This window comes from Acomys minous (assembly GCF_964271855.1).
Source record: "Acomys minous genome assembly, chromosome: 10".
NCBI classification, from domain to species: Eukaryota; Metazoa; Chordata; class Mammalia; order Rodentia; family Muridae; genus Acomys; species Acomys minous.
The window spans coordinates 27,019,993-27,041,021 of NC_140491.1; the positions used below are offsets into that span (position 1 = coordinate 27,019,993).

Below are 21,029 nucleotides of genomic sequence, written 5' to 3' on the forward strand. Positions count from 1 at the left end.
TGACTGATGCAGGTGGACCTGGTTTCCGTGGTGATGGCTTTTGCATCCTTCCCGGAAGGAAGTTCTGCACATACTTCGTGCTTTGGTTCTGAAATTTGAGTTGCTAGGTAGGGCAGCTACGGAAGGTTTCATTCTGGAGGCGTCTGTTAATTCCTTCCTTGTTTTCCCAGGATACTTTGCTGTAGAGCGCTATCACGAAGAAAACAATTCACTGTGATTATATCCTTGAGCAAAGAGCAGAACTTGGCTTTAGGAAGTGTATGAAATATTGTTCACTTAGACGTTTCAAATAAGCAAATTGCTGTACATGAACATTATTTCTAAACTTTCATTCAACAACAAATTAGATTTTTTTTAGGTTTCATTACTTAGCTTTTCTTTTGAAGGCCACTTCATGTTTTTATTTCGTAAATTCAGTTGCATTCAGTGAATAGCTGAGCTTCCCACTTAAAACCATGACCCTTCATAATATTATTATCCAGAAGACCCCTAATTATCTATTAAGTCTACTATTATATTTATATTTAAATTTTAAACATATCCCATCCAATATATAAAATAATTGATATTTTTATCATATTTCTTTAAATTTTTGCTCATTTGTCTGCCAATATTTAATACACACTGAAATTTATTTATAGTTTTATATCTATATTTTAAAATTTAGACAGTCATACATTATTTTGCCTTTGTTACTAGTTTAGGGTAATTAGTTTTCACCTCTGTTTAAGGTTCTGTCCAGCGTATAATTTTTTTTTTTCTTCTGTATGTTTGAGTTGAGGTTTTCATTCTGTCCTGAAGAATGAGTGATTTTCTTTTTATGGTGCTTTATCCTCATAAGTAATGTATTTTAAAATACCATAACTGTTCCAGCTATATACTTTGTGAAACGAGTCCCTGAACCTTAGCTGTGTTGCATTATTACTATAGCAAGCTTTTTAACCGTCCATTCAGCTCTCAGGTTACTAACACCACCTTTTCATCCTGCTTCCTTTGCTGTCCTGTCTTTAGTGAAACTCACCCTCATTTTCATTCTTATTTGTATCCTCATTAACCCTTTACCATTTGTAATATTTGAACTCTCAGCATTTTTATACCCAAAGGCAAAAGCAATAAAGAACAGCACTGGGAAGACCAGTAATAGTCTGGAAAAGATATTTAGTCTATCCCTTTGGTACCATGTGTTTTTAAGCCTTTCTTGTTCTGTTTCATATTTTCAATTAAATTATACATTTTAAGATTTTTTTTTTGAAGCAAAATACTCTTTGGTGTCATAATAAAGACAATGATACTTCTTTGGTATCATTTCAGTATGTAGTTTGGATAAAGAATATTTCCCAAATCAACACAAACACCTTGAATATATGTACATCAGCAATCAAATAGGAATATTTCAGATATGGTAACAGGTTGCTAACTTTAAGAAGGATATTTGCATAATAACTTGTAAGAAATTACTGAATATGAAAAATGACACTAAGGCTAAAGAGCCAGAGAGGAAGAAAATGCCTCCCACAGATCCAGGTGATTCTCTAATTTTTATACCAAAATGTTAGATGATTTAAGAACCTAGATTAGTATCCTATGTGTGGTTTATGACCTAGACATTCAGCAGTTTATTACTTTAAATTTGAAAGTCTTGTGATTTTGAGGCATGTATTTGCCTTAGATTTTTGAGAGCAAGGCTTTACAAATCTTTAAATCCTGTTTTTAAGAAAGTAACTTTACTCAGAAATTTTCCAAATATGTATGTTAGTAAATGAAGTATTAGTTTTCATTATTACATTTTTCAAATAAAATTTGCTTTGTTGTTTTTCTTCCCTGGCTTTGTTTTGCACTTGTGTCCATTTCTGAATATTACTGAATATAAAATAATAAAATTTGAATATCTTAAATGAAAGTGAAAAAATACCTCAACTTTATGCTCTTACGTATGCCTTGTTTTTTGGCTTTGAAAGATTCTAAGCATTCCTATGTGAAGCATTTGAAATACTTGCAGTAATGCAGGTAATGGCATTTTTCTCTAGATCCCTAAGCCTCTTCTCAGATCCCTTGGTGCTCTGTGCTTGCCAGGCTCAGTGGAATAATCAAAGCTGACTGAAAACCAAAAGGTCTTTGAAAAACAAATACTTACCTCTTTTATTCTGATTTCTCATTTTGATACTGTTACATGCTTCAATGATATAATAAATGTGAGTTTATTTCTAAATGTCTTGCTGAACACTTTCATGTGGGAATGCTCAATGAATACTTGACGCAAAAATATTAGGAATTTATTATAATTACATTTCTGGAATATTAAAGAATTTGGAGGAGTTAGAGTGTGCAAATTGTCCTTTGTGGGAAAATAGGCCCATGTGTAAAAGAAATGTAACTCACCTTGCTAAAAGGACTTCAAATATGGCCAAATGTTCCTTAGAACTTCCATTCTTAGTACATAATTAACTAAAATGAACTATCTTGGAAACTATCCTAGTTTTCTTTAAGAGTTGACTTCAAACTTTGACTTTTAAAATATAACACTTTTTTTTTTTTAAACTCTAACATCCTGTCCTGAAGCCTATTAGTGAAACTCCCTACCTCTACCTTTGGGTAGGCTTTCAAATAAGAGCAGTGCATTTCAAATGCACTTCATTCTGAGTTTTAAGTCATTTCGGTTGTTACTAGAAGGATCTCTTGCTTTGATAAGAAATGACTCTCCAAAAGAAAGCTCTGGAGTCCTTGAGTGACGCTTAGAGCTTTTACTTAAAAAGTGCCTGAATATTTGTTGTTTATATTATCTTGTGACTTGTTAGCACTGTCTTCAGATAAAGAATCTTTATTTTGCATGTTTCCTATTAGTCTCATAATATTAGCCTTTTTATTTAAATGGTACATATTATTGTGACAATTCTGTATAGTTATTTTTACTGTCCTAAGTGTAGAAAAAAAATGAACACAATGTTTCTTGTAGGAAAACCAAACATCTACAAGTAGCTTTCTCTTCCCTAATCAGTGCTGCTTCTCCTTAATGTACAGCTACCTTCAGAGCATATAACCTTAGAAGGAAACTTAAAGACTTCTCTGGAAGTTTTATTGAAGAAACATGCAAAATTCAGATCTTAACCATATTGTCTAATTTCCATCAAGGAGAAGGAGCTTGAAAACCAGGGTACTTAGTGAGCTCTGGCTGATTGGATTAGTCTGCTGTCTCCACTGCTGGTTGTAGGGAAGTCAAGTTTTCATGGTGAGGGTGGGTCTCTACATTTGTAACTGATTAGAGCTGCTAGCGGTTGTTTGTTGGATTAATTAGAGTAAAAATGTTAAGATTACTTAGTAAGTTTAGCAGTGGTCTTATTTTTTCAATAAAGAAATTAATTTTGCTCTTCTGTGCATCCGTTTTTTTAGACCTCCTTAGCTACGTGTTTTGCTCAAGAGACTTTTGGGAAACAGTACAAGCAGACTATAGGACTGGATTTCTTTTTGAGAAGGATTACTTTACCAGGTGAGAGTCTATAAAACCTACGAGATTGCCTAAGTCTCACTCATAGGACAACCTTACTAGGTAAGAGACTCTGAAACTTTATCTGTGTGAGGTTACACGAGTCTCTCAGGAATATGTACAAGAAATTAGCTATCATTAGCATCTAGTATGACAGTGTATTGTCCACTGGGTTAAGAACAAGTTTATACATTCCCCTAATCCATAGCTGTTACTAGCAACTGCATTCTTTTTTTTTTTTTTGATAAACAATAGTTGCTTATAAAATTCCAGAAGACTTTTAAAAAATCAAATGCTATACATTTGTTAACTGCTATTGTATTAATTAAATGTGAAAAGATTGGAGAAGGATTTAAAATATTATTTTGATTAGCTTCTGTTCAGTTTTTTGTTTTGAAACTGGAACAGAAGTATAATGTAGCTATGGAACTTCTGTGCTCTAATATGTGAATGCTGTTTTATGCAAGGCAGCATGAAATTGCTGGCATTTAATAGACCACTAAAATTTAGGGTCCCTAGGCACTCATAAAAATACAGTTTGAGCATTCACGATGTTTCAGTTCACCATGCAAAGAAACTATTTAGATGCCAGTTGCAGCACATTTTGTGGGAAGTACAGGGAAATAATAACACAAAAAGAGTGGTTTATGTGTTAGGATAGTTTCTGAACAATTGGAGCTTTAAAATGTATCCCATTAAATTCAATGATTAAATGACATGTTTCAAATGTTTTATTAAAAGTAGTGATCTTGATTGATTTTTAAAACTATTGCTGTCTTTCTTATGAATTAAGTCTTGTAATTATAATATCAGATTCGTATACTGAAATGTGGATAAGTTTCAGTATTAATAGAATTAGTTCCCCTCTCAAATGCTCATCAATTGGTAACTCTCTGAAAATTTGCGAGCAGTTAAGGAAAGCTTTTGGTAACTGGAGATGATTCTTTATATCTCGTTACTACTATCCTGTTACATATTTTGATGGTTTATGTTTGTACCTGAGTCCAGAGTGGATTAGGTGATATAGCATGAGAAAAAAACACATCTAAGTTCTTATTTTTCCATATTCAAGTATTGTTCAGAGGTTTAATGAGAAGCATAATATGTAGTTTGTTCTTTGTTTCATTTATATTTTCTCTTCTAGTATTCAAGACTGAAAATGTCATGGATGCCTGTTTTAGTTATGCTAGTTGTTGGATGCAGGGAGCCTCAATACAGTATTTTGTTATCAGCTATTTTCCTGCAATGATTAATTAGTCAAAACAACAATTTACCTCATTACTTTTGTTTAAATTTTCTAATTTTTTAGTAGAAAGGCTGAAATAAAGGAATAAAACACGACCCAAATATTAATATTATAAACAAAGGGTAGTTTTGGACATTTTATATATATTTGTGATGATTTCGGAACTGTTGCACGATGTTATGAGTTCAAAAATTGTGATCACCTTGTAAAAAATTGTGGATGTTTTGAAATACAAATTTATAATATGTTTAGATTTAGAAAGACTTTAGGTTAAAAATGGCATTAGGAAATTTATGCTTTTAATGAATATGTTTTAATTTTTCTGATGAAGTTTGATGAGCAGAGTTCTATAAAAGTTATCAATATTTTTAGAAGACAGTTTTAGCTACATAATGGATTCAAAATTACCACAGATACTTCACTTTGAAAAAATTATTTCAGCTTATTTTGATTTAATATAAAATTATAAAATTATGATTGTATATAATAAGATACTTTGCATACTCTGATGCCAATGTCCTCTCATTGTACTGTCTAAGAATGATGATTAGTGTTTTTATCATTTGCTAACTGAAAAAAATACAAGAAGCAGTTTTAAATATATAGTAATGTAGCATAGCATGTGGATTTAATATTTGTTATGAGTTTAGTCACATTGTTAGGGCTGTAAATTCCCTGCTGGTTTATTCACATTTTCTTCATGCACCTCTTCAGGGTCATTACTTTGCTGATACTCATCCGTTTTAGTATTTCATGATCTGGTATGCTGTATAGTCTGGATGCAACCACTGTGCAGCTTTTGCTGCTTAAAATAGTGTATCTGTTAGTCAGAGATTCTGCTGATAGAGCTTCTTAAGAGCCTTAGTCAAAATATCTTCAGGAAGCTTGTGGTACAGTCCAGTAAACAGCGCTCTACTGTGAAAAGGATTTCTGAGTCTTTGCCACAAGCAGTGGGCAGTCCTCTGTTTTGAGTTCCATCGAGACTATGCAGCACTTTAAGTAAGGTTAACCGAGGCACCAAGTGTACTTATATAAGGTCACTGTTGAGTCCCTGTTGTGGCTTTACTTACCTGTACTTTATCTTTTAATATAAATGCTGCTTCATTTAATCTTTTTTCCTAGTTATATGTCATTTCTTACAGAGGACAGGGATTTTATAGCAGTACAGTATTTGAGATTAGAATGCTGACAATTTCTTTAATGTTCTTTATTTGTTGGAAATTTGGTTTAGATAGATTTTTGTTTTAGAAAATACTATATTGATTAATGAACATCCTTCTATAGCTTTATAGCTGTATCATATTGAAAATATAATGGCTTTCACATGATGTGTTTACAAAAACATAAATGAAAATAAGTGTGAATCACAGTTTTAGGTTATTTTTGGACCTCAGATAGAAAAAGTATCCATTTTATTTTTAGTACTGTGTACTAATAAGTCTAAAGTTAAAATGTAAATGCTAAAGTATTTTTCTAAGTATATGAAATAACTGTGACTTCAATATTACTCATTGAAGGCATAATCTATAGTAATTGTTTCTTGCTAGTTCTTTGCAAGTAAGGCTATGTTATTAGGTTCCCTTAATAATCATAGGGGAATTTTACTTATTAGTCACTGAAATCAATATCTTAAGAAAATAAAATGCAAGCAAATAACAAAAAGTATTTATTCAGAAAGATAAAGATTTTTTTGCTTTTTTATTTTAATTATTTTATTTTTGTACATATGCATTTATATTATTACACATATATACAATAGATTACCTATGGCAGGAAGAACCATAGCACAATCAGTAATTATATAAATGTTGCATTCTTAGTGTTTTGGCTATTTGTATTTGACAGCCTTGAAGAAGACATCTTTCCTATCTTGGTACATCTAAAATTCTGGATGTAAATCAATCTCCATCACATATTGTCATTATCAACTTAGAGCACCTATCTAGACCTGAAAACACAGAAAGATAAAGATTTTAAAAGTACCTTCAATGCATGAATGTAAATCGTCTAGAAGGCAGACAGTTGAGTATCTGAGCTAGCTGTATGAGAGACTGTCACAAGAATTTGGAAGCATACAGAGAGAGTGTGCCTGAAGTTACAGCGGAAATATGTGTAATTCAGAGAGGCTCTGGATATCAGAATGAAAAGTAAGCAGAAGAGGGAGGAAAGCATCATATCTGGATGTTAGGTTAAGCAGGAGGGATTATTAGGCCTTGAAGAAATAGGATTAAATACTTAGTAATTGTTAATGTGTGGACTGGTATCTTACTCTGTGAGCATTACTACTGGGGAGAGCTGTCTTTTGCTGTAAATCAAGGACTGCAGTTTTGCAAGTGAAACGCAGGCTTCAGAACCTCATGGCACATCTCTAGTGACGGTTCGCTTGTTCCCACCTGATTTGAGATGGCATCAGAAAAGAAGAATTTAGCTCTGGTTTTCATATAATTTAGAATTTTAAGAAATTGGATTTATACAGTCTGTTGGCCAAATCTTAGTCTTTGGTATTTGGGTTGCAAATTCATAGAGCTTTAAGAACATTTTGGTCATTACTCAACACGTAGGAGCTGTGTGTGTGGTAACGATCATGGCGATAAACTTCAGTAGCCCTCATTAGTGCTAATGGATGTTCCTCCTGGACATCCCTGCACTGTAGCAGATGGAACACATCCACATCTAAATAATGGAAATCTTGTAATACAAGTCCACTAAACTGAAGTGTAAAACCTTGGTGATTAATTAATTCACTGTTGTGTTTCTTTTCAGCAGTGTAGTAAATGGTGCAACAGACATTCTCTGATTTTAGTGTTTTACATTGGTTTAAAAATTCGTGTTTTTAAAATATTTTATTTTTGAAGAGAGATAACTTTTTTCAGTTTCTAAATTTTCATTTAAAAATTTTAAAATTTGTGGATCATTCCAAATGTACCAGTTCAGACTTAGGAGAAAACAGTATAACTTTATGAGAAAAAAGTTTGGAATGTCCAACTAATATACATTGTATAGAGTCTTTGACTTTTGTATTCTAATAACTAGTTGTATTGTTAAAAGAAGTTTATTTAATGAATTTTTGTTCATGCCAATATTTTATAAAATGCATAAGTGAATTTCAGAGATTGCTTTTCACTCCTCTTGGATGCTTTCATAATGCTTGCATAGGGAAGGACATTACACTGTTAGGAAAGCTTTCAAGGACCCACAATAGTTTGTTTCAATTGTCACACTTTGTACAGATATGAATCATAAAGTTTAGAAATACACTTTGTTTGTAAACACTGATTGGTCTTTAAATAGAGTTCTAACACATGTATATTAGAGATTAAATATAATATACAATTATTGAGTATGTTTACTTTTACATATAATAGCTGACATTCAAATTAAAGATTCATTTGAATTGAAATTTTGAGTCCATTTTTATAGTCTGTTTCGAGCACACAGAGTTCAGAACTGACAGCACAGTTCATAAGTGATTGGGTGGGTTTGTGAATAAAACTTCCATCTTTATTTTAAAAGTATTTTTCTTTCTCTTTATACATGTGTTTTATATTGATTCATTCTCTGATAAAAAGGTCATTTTTTTAAGGCTTAAGTTTGTAAACTAACTTATACAGCATTTTATTTATCTTATTTTCGTCTTGTGAGCGGGGTCTCGCTATGAAGCCCTGGCTGTCCTGGACCTCTGGGTAGATCAGACTACCTCCAACTCATGGAGAGTCTCTTGGAATGCTGGGATGAAAGACTGGCATCATCATGCCAGGCACTAGATTTTATTTTACATTAGTGAAATTAGTGAAATTATAATGATGTTTATGTACAATATGGGATGAAGTATACATTGTTTTCAGTTTTAAATATCTGACTATGTAACCATGCAGAACAAAACGCAAATTGGCTTTGAGTTTATCATTGTTACTTACTGCTCTGTCATACTGTGCTTAGCTGGTGGACTGTTAGTCTTTTGTATCCCTGTTTTATATTATTTTTATATTCTAGGAAACTTGAATGTTACTCTTCAAGTTTGGGATATAGGCGGGCAGACAATAGGTGGCAAGATGTTGGATAAATACATCTATGGAGCACAGGTATGACGTAAGTTCTATGATTAACCTAATATTTTAAATTCTTTACTTACAGAAACATTCAGGTATACAATCATACATGTATAAACACAGATTTTTTTTTTTACTTTTATTTCATTTGTATGGATTTTTCAAAATTGGTGAACTAATTTTACTTATTTTGCTTGCACATTATGTTTGGGCATCACACGTATGTGCTGCCTAAGGAGGCCAGAAGAGGGCGTCGGATTCTTTGGAACTGGAATTTTAGATGGTTATGAGCTGCTACGTGGGGTCTGCAATCAAACTTGTGTCCTCTAGAAAAGCAGTCAGTGCCATCTCTTCAGCTGGCTAATTTTATTTTTATTTTTTATTTTTGGTTTGTTTTGAGACAGAGTGTCACTGCATAGCTCTGGATGGACTAGGCTGGCCTATAAGTCAGTGGTCTGCATGCATCTGCCTCTCAAGTACTGTCATTAAAGATAAAGGCCACCACATGTAGCCTGCTAATTTGATTTTTAACTGATATGTAGAGATTAATTTTATATGTGCTAGTCATTTGGTTTTATTCTTTCCAGACTACATTTGCAGTGGTTTGGTGAGAATTGGAAAACTCTTTAAAACTTTCACATACTTATTTTGGTAAATTCTATTGTTCATTAGTTAAATCAATACAAGGATGTAGTTATATGGTTACTATCAGTAAACAGAATGAAAAATACTGAAGGAAATATATTGAAAAATATTATTGGACGGAACAAAAGATAATCTACTTATCTGTCTATTTGACCTATGTATTGGCTTATTAAATAATTATAAATCATACTAATATATATAACCTTACACTGTACCAGACAAGTGATAATATGTATGGAGTAATAAAATAGTGTAATAACAACTGTTTTCAGAGGAAATTCTATGTAGAAATGACACTTGAATATTTGCCTAAATTTTTTTTTTTTTTATAATTTGAACTTGGAACAGATATAATTTATATTTGTGTGTGTGTGTGTGTTTTAAAGAGTGGATTTAATTCTATGGCCCAGGTTTTTCAGAGGAAAATCTGTGTAGAAATGACACTTGAATATTTGCCTACTTTTTTTTTAGTAATTTGAACTTGTAACAGATATAATTTATATTTGTGTCTTTTTTATTTTTTAAAGACTAGATTTAATTCTATGGCCCAGGTTAGTTTGCATCTCATTTGTAGCTCATGCTGACTTTAAACTCAAAGTAGTCTCCTTCTGCTTCAGTCTCCTAAGAGCTGTTATTATAGGCGTGAACCACTATGCCTGGCTATAATTTATGTTTTAAATAAAATTATACAAATAGAAAATATACGTGTTAGCAAGACTCTTTAGAAATTACTTCACTTTAAAGATACCCAGTGAAGAATAATCACCTTTTTAATGCTTTGGCAGATTGCCTTTTCTGTTTTGACAGAGACTTTAGGAATGCAGTAATTCTGTTTATGTCATTGTCTGCTGAAGTAGTGTGTTTGTAGGCAGCTGAAGAAGTGCATGACACTTACTGAGCTCTTACATAGGACTGTGTATGGACTATTTGTTTTTGCTTGTGCTTCTGGTTTTAGTCTGCAGCTTCTCCATCATCATGAGGCATGAGAAGAATCTCTAAATGTTCGAAGTACTTTATTAGAGTTTGATGTTTTAAAGTATAGAAAGCATAATTTGGTTAAGTGAAACTATGTTTCTTGTAAAAAATGAAACAGTAGGGTAAAGATAGTACTCTATACAGTTTGGCTCTTATCAGTTACTGTGGAAAATTGAATCTATTTACTCTAGAAAATGTGTAAAGTAGTAATGAGAAAGACAGGGTTTTGAATCACATGTGACAGTTCCAGAGGCAGGTGTTTTCACTTTTGTTTGATTCGTAAGCCTTTCTTCTTTGTCTTTTGTGCATTATCTTGTTTCTTCTACAAAGTCTTTTGCTTTTGTTTCACATTTATACTTGTGATTATATGACCTGATAGTTTAGGCACATTCACTTTTTAAAGCTGTGGCTCATATTTATTTATTTATTTATTTTGGTCCTTCTTTTGCAATTGTTTAAAGTTTTTTCCTCTGTGATGCTGGAACATCAGTCCTACAGCCTTATACATACTGGGCGACATCCCTAGCCCTTTGTTAAACTGATTATGTTTAGAATAGATGTTAAGCAGAAGAGAAGTGGCTGGGCAGGGAGCTGCAGGGAGCCACCGTCCTTATTTTACTTATGAGAGTGGTTAAATTGGATTTGAAAGTAACACATCTTTTTCTCCTTATTCCATTTAATATATCTGTAGATCACATGCCTTTTGTTTTTTGTTTTTGTTTTTATTTTTGTTTTTTTTTTTAAATAAAAATTAAGTTGGTCTCTATTCTAGTGATGATTGACTCAATGTGTCACATAGAGTAGCTTTACTTTCTTTTTTAACTTTTGTTGTGTTTATGTGTACTCACACACACATGCTACAGTGCAGCTGTGGAGGTCAGAGGACAACTTTGTGGCATCTGTTCTTGGCTTCCACCTTTGTGTAGGTTTATCTGTTGTGCTTTCTTGTCAGCCCAGGATAGCTTTGTTTATGGTAGACAAATAGAATTACTTTATACATCATGGAACAGATAATATAAAAATTGATTAATTCTTTTTTCCTTTGCTTTAAAATTGCACAATATACTGCACATGAACTGGATTTTGTTATTTTTGCTTTACTTTCAATCATGTAAAATATACCATTTAAATTATTTTAAGATGCATTACTTTTATATAAAAATAAGTATTCTTTGAAAGTCATAAAATATGCTAACCATTCTCAGGTATCTAATTTACTATATTTATAATATTTTGCATCCACATCCTTAAGTCAATGTATATTTTATGTTGTTACATACTTGCCTAAAATGTGAAGTTGTGTAGAACTTTTGTCAGGTATTTGTTTGTTTGCTTTTGGTTAACTTTTTGGTTTTTTGGGTTTGCTGTTTCTGAGATAACGTTTTTTGTGTAGTTCTGGTTGTCCTAGAACTGACTGTTTAGAGCAAGCTGGCTTCAAACACAGAGGTCTGCCTGCTTCCCAAGTGCTGGCTTTAAAGGAATGTGTCACTACATCTGGTCTCCGTAATTCTTACATTTACTTCTAGAGAACACTTGGGTTGGGTTAAATGAACTTCATTTCCTAGAAGAAAATAAGTGTTAGGTGCCTTCTTAGAATGTGCTATGCATGGCTCTACCTTCAGGTTACATGTTTACTTTTTATTCCCCATTTTGTTACCAAGCGTCTACTTTGGTATGCTAGATAACAGCATAATGCAGTATTACAGTGTTTCTGAAAAATTCATCCTAAAGTACTTGGAATTCTGAGATGAAATAAATTTTCATAAGTCAATGATGATGTAATAACTTTTTATGCTTTCCAGAAATCCTTAACCCTAAAGATATGTAGAATATACAAAAGTACATTTACCAGTAGATTATTTTGTTGAACTATATGTAAATAATATACCTCAGCCAAGGATACCAACATTTGGGGAGTTACTTTTTAACAGGACATAAACTCTTCATTCATGCTGTTTTGTCAGTCTGTCTTAGGATGCCAGCTTAGTATGCTAATAGCACTCTGGCTTATGTTTCTTTCTGACTTCTGCGTTGTTTATAGAATTATCTTGTGTAGTTCTCATTTCTGTACTGTAGAAGTCTTATATCTTATATAAGTCTGGGTCTTTAAATTATAGAGCATTCTTTCTCGTGTACATGAGAATGCTTTTAAAGCATCAGTGTGCAGGAAGAAATTTATTTGAAAGATGGAAGTTTACTAGGCTTTAGATAAAATTGATGATTTTACTTTCTTCAGTTTTTCTCCTAGTAACATTAAACTTTAGCAAAAGTTCATTGATTAGTGATTGAAAACAAGTGAATTGACCTCCAAAAAGAATTGAGATATTTTGACAAGAAGTAGTTTTAAAAAGTTAAATAAGTCTCAGTTAAAATGCCTGAATTTTAAATCAACTTAAAAATTTCTAGAAGTCTTCAGTAAGATGTTATAGGCTATTTTTCCTAGCGGTTAGGAGCAAATACACAGTACATAGTGTTTAGTGCCCTGTAACCTGTGGCTAACAGAGGCTAATAACAAACCTCAGAGAAGGACTGGACGTTTCATTTTGTAGCTCTTTCCATCCTGGAATCTAAGTGGTTTGCAAACAGTGCTCCACTGAGCATAAACTCAATGAAGTGTAGTCGTTTGTGAGGTAGAACACAACTGGTATTGTGCATCAATGCCCCACACAGACAAGTCTGCTTGTTAACAACCAACAAGATGATTTGGTGCCAGCATGACAGCTAGGGACAGAGTATATCTAAAAGCTTGACTCTTGAAACATTCTACTATCTTTTTCTATGATTATTTTATTGGATATTTGCCAAATATACCTATATTTATAGCCTTCTTACACTAGCATTTCTTCATATTTTTTATTTGCAGTTTTAAAACTTAAATATATTATTTCTGCTTTCTCTCTCCTCCTTCCAATTTCTTATATTTTTGATTGTGAGTCTAGTCGTTAATGGCTGAGCCATCTCTCCAGCCCTCCTCCCTCCAATTTCTATTCCTCCTTTTGGCTCCCTCTCAAATTCATGCTCTCTTTTTAAAAAATTATTATTCTTATGTACTCATAAATGCATAAATACATAAATACAACCTGCTGAGTCTGTTTGTACTAATATTTTTCTAGATTGTAAGTGTACTATGTTATAGCCATTGCATAGTATCTATGATTTAATTACTCTGTATAGCTACAAAATGAAGTAAATTATTTCTTTTGCAGGTTAGAAAAAGAAAATCACTATTTTGAGAGCCACTATTTTTGAGATTATGATATATTTAATATTTTATAGTTATTAAGACTAAGGTTATTATACTCTTAGAATTATAATAAAGGTAGTCACTAGGAAAATATTAAGATGATGAAATATTTAATTAAAATTATGGTATCATTTGCCAATTGTAATAAAATTACAATAAAAATGAAGAAAAATTGTTAAGGCCATGAAATATTGCCACCAATGTATGCTACTTCCAAACATCAATCAGCTATTTACTATGAGAACACTGTGTAGCTGTTGTAATGACTAATGCTTATTAAATACATGAAACAGATGCAAAGCAACTACTCCATAAAGCAACCTTGTATTTATGTAGAAGAGTCTTGACCTTTACAAAGAGAAGTGGTCATATCTTCTTGAAACTGCAAGGGAAGGTCTGGTACAGCAGAGACACTGGAAAATTGAAACGACTATTTCTTAAAGTTGAAATATGCATCCCAAAGGTCATTTGAAAAGTTTGGGAAGAAAAGGAGCAACTGGAGGCTAAATTAGGGAGGGAAACAGAAGGGTGGCATGGACATAAAGAAAGGAGAAAGATGATGGCAAATAGGTGGTAAAAGGTGTTTGGAACAGGAGAAATGCTGATGGCTTTAGATGGCACTGCATTGCAAAGATATTAGATTCTACAGTTGCCAGGATTGGTCTTGGACTGGAGTTGAAGTTAAAATGTTTTTCATGTCTGAGAAAGTTGAATTTGTTTGTTAGAGTTTTTGGAGGGAATCAGAAGAGCCCTGGATTAATTGATGTAGCAAGAGACTCAGCTTCCCTTGAAGACTGAGAGATGGCTTGTGGAGCCGACTACCCAAGAGGCTTCTAGGTGCTGAGGCTGGTAGTAGAGGCCTTGAGAGTTGAATGGTTTGGTAATGAATGTCAGACATTTGGTCAATTTCACCTGTATTACCAAATTTGTGCCATGAAGTTAATAATAAATCCTTTTGTTATCAGTGATGTCAGCACTGATGAGTTTTTACTTGTTCTGCTTCTCTTCATTGTGTCTTTCCCTTGTAATTGTGTTTTTAAAGAATAGTTTCTGTATTGTTTTTCATTTTTCAAACTTTATTGATTTGTGTGCTGTTTTTTATTTCTACTCTCCTTTGCTTGCTTTAGTATGCAATTTTCTTTATTCTGGTTTCCTATCATAGAAACTTAGATTATTGATCTTTCTTCTTTCCTAATAAATGTATTCAACCCAAACCACTGTTGTTAATTACTTTTCTGTTGCTGTGATAAACCATCATGACCAGTGCAGCTTATATTAGAGTTTCTTTTGGTTTATGCTTCCAGAGCCTAAGAGTTCATCACAGTGGGGTGGCAGGACCGTTGGTGCCAGGCATAGTTGCAAGGACAGAAAGCTGAGACATTGTATCTTCAACAGCAGACATGAAGCATCCTCACCAGAGTGGTGATGATTCCTTGGAAGAGCCTCTTCAGAGGAGCTTTTGACTGCTGATGTGTTGATGTTCTCGTATAAAAGAGTGGGGTGGGAAAAAGATTATTTGCTCTAGAACTGAGATTCCAGTAGCTCCCTCCAACCCTGTCTGCCAAGTGCATGCAATTCTGTCCTAATTGCACATGGCCTTTTTTTTTTTTTTGGTTTTTCCAGACAAGGTTTCTCTGTGTAGCCTTGGCTGTCCTGGATAACTTTGTAGACCAGGCTGGCTTCAAACTCACAGCGATCCGCCTCCCTCTGCCTCCCAAGTGCTGGGATTAAAGGCGTGCGCCACCACCGCTTGGCTGCACGTGGCCTCTTGGTCTTGGAAATAACTGGAATATGTAGTGTGTAGACGGTTAACTGAAGGGGACTCTGTCTGTGCAGCTATGGGGAAGCCATCATTCAGGCTGGAGGGAGACTTGTCAATATAGCTGTTTCAGGGCTACCAATGTTCCTATAAATAATATCCATGCTCTGTAAGTAAATCCTCTAAACTTATTAGTTCCTTAAGTTGGATTTTGGTGGAAGGCATCAAAGATGGGTGGATGTTTATTTATATTTCCTCACCCTGGGAAAGAGTTCCTGCAGCAAATGCCTTATAATTTTCTATTGAATGATAGACAAAGTTGGGGAATAACAAGAATCCAGGTAAACAGGCGTTGGTATGAAGTTTTATGTTGCTTTGGCTCCGGATGTGTTGCTACCTTTCACTTACACCTGTAGGTGCCAGAGATATCAGTTCCTTTAGTGTCTTGTCTACTTTGCCCCACCCCTTTTAGATATTTCAAAGAACTCTCCTCAGCAGAAGTGTGTGCTTGTACTTGTTCTAATCCTGGAGTACTGCTGATGCTCTGCTAAAGAATGAAGGAAGAGGAGAGTTCTGTATTCTAACAAAAACATGTCAGTCTTTGAGTGGGCTCCAGCTCAACGAGAGGATGGCTGGAAGAGTTGGAGGTTGGAAATTTTCCTTCACCCAAGGGATATAATGCTTTGGAGAGTATTGACATGGTTACTTCTTCCATGTCAAAATCAGGAATAGACTCCCCCCCGCCCCACGTTCCCAGAGGTAAATCCTATCCATGTGTGGTGTGATCTGAAGACTGGGTTGGCGATACTCCCTCATGCCCCAGTCAGTCCACAGTTTCTTGCAGGTTGCCAGCATTACTGTGTAGATGGTTCTCTAGCATCTTGGGATCCAGGGAAATAGGTCTTGTCTGTAATTCTCTTAATTTAACTTTTCCCCCCCAAGGTTCAGGGTGGTCCTACAATCTCAAATCTCTGATGAGCCCCTAAAAAATCTGATCTTTATGTTGTAAGGACAGAGATGATGAACAAACTTGTCAGAACCCAAAACTTCTAAAGTTTCTTTTTTATTTTATTTTATTTTTTTCATATCATTTTCTCAGAAATTTCAGTATAACACTGATGGTCAAAACCAGTAATAATTATGATGGTAAGAACAAAGGACAAAATAATATTTTTATGTTAAATTGTATTATTTGGGTTGGAGGAAAGCTAGGTTAGTGAATGAAGTTTATCTTTTTTAATGAGTCTAAACAGCTTCAAAAGAATCTTTTGATTGAGAAGTATGGGGACACATTGGTCTAGAGTAGGGATTGGCAGACTTTCCCATAAAGAGATAGATGTATTTCAGGGAGGCCTGGCAAGCTGTTACTGTCTCTTTTGCAGTGAGTCAGCTTTGGAGTTGTGATACTGAAGCACCACTGATAATTCTTAAGTAAAAGTATAACTGCATTAAATAGAAGCTTATTGAGTACACATGGACTAGAACCTTTGATGATATTCTGCATGCCTATATATCCTGAATCCTAGGCTTAAAGCATGTATCACTGTGCTAGCCATCTGTACACAGTGGCATGCATGGTCTACTTGCATGTTTTGTCTTACTCAGCAGTTGTTCCACCTTGAATAAAGGTTTTCATGTATTAGGCTGGAGAGATGGCTCAGCTGTTAAATGCTAGGCTTACAACCAAAAATATAAGATTTTCATGTATTAATCAAAAGGTTTCAAAATCTCAGGGATTAGTTATCACATGTCTGGGCTTTATTTAACCAATACAGAACACCTCAAAGTTACCATGAGAATGTGATTGACATTGAATAAAAATAATTATGTATGATTATGCAAACTGCTAATTTCACATGATCTGTTGGGTATGTATTCTTATTCTCTTAGTAATATAGGCTTGTTAAACATTTTGAAAGGGAGATCACAAGGATATGTAGCTGGTGTATGCAGGCCTGGAGTCCAAGGGTAGAACTGAGCAAATGATAAATACTGTCACCCACTACAGACAGAGCTAGAGTCAGGAAGGTGAGGGGTAACTGTCTGTAGAGGTCAGCTTTGAAGCGATATTCTTCAACACATTGACATTGTACTTGTTATTTCAGAGAACTCTGTTTTGGTCAGTGATCAAAATACTCTTGGAAGAAAGAAATAGATGTTGTTACCCAAATAATCCAGACTAGTGGTATTGTGTAAAATTACAAAATATTCATATTTTTGTTTTATTGAGATAAATTTTTATCTAGCCCAGGCTGCTCTTGTACTTACTATGTAACTTAAGCTAGCTTTGAATTCTTGATCCTTTTCCCTCTGCCTCTCAGGTTTTATAAGTGTATGCCACCATGCCTGGCAAAACTTATGTATTCTTTTTAAAAAGTTGCTGAGACTGGGTCTTGCTCTGTACTGGGTCTTGCTCTGTAGCCTAGACTGTTATAGAGTTCACTGTGTAGTAGAGGCTAGACTCAAACTCAGAACAGTCCTTCTGCCTTAGCCTCCTCATTTCAGGGATTATAGCTGTGAGCCACCACACATGACATTAAAATTTCAGAATAATGAAATTGAAAAAGATCTTGAGACAATCAGAAATCTGATTTTAAAAGTCAGTCATGAGTATGAATATTTTGCTTGCATGTTTTATCTGTGTATCACATGTTCGTGGTACCTCCAGAGGCCAGAAGATAATGTTGGACCTCTGAAACTGGAGTTATAGACTGATGCCAGCTGCCATTTGAGTGCTGGGAACTGAATCCAGGTCCTCTGGAAGAGTAGTCAGTGCTTTTTAATCCTTGAACCATCTCTCTAGTCCCTAGAAAACTACTTTTAAAGACAAGAAATAGTTGATTTAAGGGTCAGTGTGGTTTAATAAAAGCTCAGTATTGGAAGGTCATAATAACAGCTAGTTTGTTCTAGTTTTAGAAACTCAGCTTAATTTTTGACAGTTTTTGTGAGCCAGTTGTTAAATATACTCATGGTTAAATTTTCCATAGAAATTCCAAAGTGTTAAAGATGCTGTGTGGTCAAAATGAATTATTTACTAATTGCTCTAATTTCTGGGTTCCCAAGGTTGTTCACGTTTATAGTTTCTGTGTTGGGTAGAAATGCTATGTAGTAGTGTCCTAGTAGGGTATATATTCAGTAATGTCACATTGATAGAGGCTGCAGTGGAACTCCAAGCTCATTAGCAACTGTGACTACTCTGTTGTGTATGACCTCTTTATATGCCTGGTTTTCCTGGAAGATTTTCTCCAACTTTAGCATTCTTGAAGTTTAGCATTCACATCCCTAGCAGTCAGCATAATAGAGTCTGCAGACAAATGCATTTAGTCATTTAGTTCTTGGCTGAAGTCTGGTTCCATCAATTATCTATCTGGGTCATCTTGGTTATTATAACCTTCTTTGGGTAAAATGGAGATAATGCCAATATCTTTAGGCATGGTGAATATTGGTGTAAAGATCTAGATCTGTTTGATACATAGCAGATGCAAGAATAGTTATGTTCTTATAACATAAGAAGTAGACATGAATACCATGAGTGACTTAGCCTGTAAGCAGAGCTTTGTATTAAGTGTTTGACCACAAACTGGATGAGAATCAAGAATGTAGTTTTGTTAATTTTTTTTGTGTGTACACACACACACACACACACACACACACACACACACACACATGTTTTCATTCTTCACAACATAATAGGATAAATTAAAAAAGGAATATGATATGTAAGGGACAGGAAGCAACCCCTTTCTTATATTTAGCTTTTTTTGAGCTTTTATTACAGTTTCATGTCCAGTTTTACATTGCTCATTTTAAAGAGGATGTCAAAAAACCCTATGTAGTGTGTCCTGGGAAGACTCAATAGCTATGATTAAAAGGACAGAAAATAGGCCCTTTGAGGCAGTTTTAAGGAACTGAGTTTATTTACTCTGGAAAGCAGACTGGTAAGGAGTTACTTAACTATCTTCAAATGTATGAGGTGTTATTATAAGGAGAATGCTCTCTCATTCTCTAAATGCACAGAGGACTAAAAGAGGAAATCCACAATTCATTTGAAGAAAATTGTGTTAAACACCAAAATTGCCTATCAAGGGATGTCATAAAATCTTCATTTTTGAAGACATTTAAAATTGGAGATGTAGCAGATGGTTACTTATTGAAAAGTTTAAATGTTTGATTTTGGGAAGTTCTTGCAGCTTTACTGTGATAGACTTTTTCTTTTCTTTTTTCTTTCAGGCTTATTTTTATTTTTATTTTTTGAGACAGGGTGTGATAGAAATTTTTTATCCTCAATCTGCTAAGAATTTTTAGGTATCTTATTAGAAAAATAGAGTTTTGATAAAATTATGCCTTAGCTTGCATTGCACATTTGTTTTAGGATTTATTGTAAATGAGATTATTTAATATTGTTTCTACTTATAACTCATTTAAGTTGAAATCAATTTATATATAGAAACATAACTGCATTTTACAGTATACCTGATATATCTGAAGCACTGATGAATTTGATTAATATTTAAAATTATGTTATAAATATTCTGTATTCCTTTGTGACAGGGAATCCTCTTGGTATATGATATTACAAATTACCAGAGCTTTGAGAATTTAGAAGATTGGTATTCTGTGGTCAAGACAGTGAGTGAAGAGTCGGAAACTCAGCCCTTGGTTGCTTTAGTGGGCAATAAAAGTAAGTTGATACTACGTACTTATGTGCAGTAAAGTTTATTTGTTTCTGTGCACTGAATGTTTGTGTCTTCCCACCACTGACATATTGAGACTTGAGTTTCCAGATGGTGCTCAGTGGGGATATAGTTTTCACCAAGTCATTGGGTCTTGATAGCAGAGCTCTCATGAATGCGGTTAGAGGCCCTTATACGAAGAAACATAGGCTGGGCATGGTGGTACATGCCTTTAACTCCAGCACTCAAGCAGCAGAGATAAGTGGATCTCTGTGAGTTCAAGGCCAGCCTGGTCTATAGAGAGAGTATAGGACAGCCAGGGCTCTGTGACAGAGAAACCCTGTCTTGAAAAACCAAAAAACCAAAAAATCAAAAAAAAAAAAAAAAAAAAAAAGGAAGCAAGAAACAAACATGAGAGGATTCTTTTCCTCTGTAATTTGAAGGGACAGCAAGAAAGTTGTCATCAAACCAGGAAGAGGACTCTCACCAATATCTGCTGGCCTGTTGGCACCTTGATGTTGGACTTCCCAGTCCCTGGAACTATAAGAAATAATGTGGTCTGTGTATTGGTCTTCGATATTTCATTATGGTGGTCAAAGCTAAGACCTTACAAAGGCATTGGCCTATCTTGTTGATCATTTTGTTTTTAAAATATATTTGATACTGGAAAAAGCTTTTTTGGAGTTTAAATAGAATATTCTTTTGAATGTGAATAACCATCTAACAACATTTTCCCCCATAAGTGACATCTACTCTGAATCATTTACATCTTTTACAAACTTTTCCTCAATTTTTAAAGCTTATTTCTGAAATGCAGTTAATCTGGGGGGCATGGAGAGGTACAGTTCTTGGTAAAAAGTATGAATAAGTAAATTTTTGAGATCTGTTTCTTTAACTATGATATATAGCACGTAGAAATCATAAGACTGAACCTGGAACTCAACTACTATTTGCTTC

The 21,029-nt window shown here is 34.1% G+C and overlaps 1 protein-coding gene across 5 annotated transcripts in view; it reads left to right on the forward strand.

Annotated features, from left to right (window-relative positions):
* RAB28 (RAB28, member RAS oncogene family) overlaps positions 1-21,029 on the forward strand; it is an 83,155-nt gene that overhangs the window by 3,952 nt on the left and 58,174 nt on the right. For 4 of the 5 annotated variants that reach the window (XM_084799201.1, XM_084799199.1, XM_084799200.1 and 1 more), the window contains exons 2-4: positions 3,388-3,484; positions 8,721-8,809; positions 19,951-20,080. In XM_084799201.1, coding sequence (XP_084655327.1) covers positions 3,388-3,484; positions 8,721-8,809; positions 19,951-20,080 — 316 coding nt within the window. The remainder of the gene's footprint in view (positions 1-3,387; positions 3,485-8,720; positions 8,810-19,950; positions 20,081-21,029) is intronic. The other variant, XM_084799202.1, reaches the window with a different exon arrangement.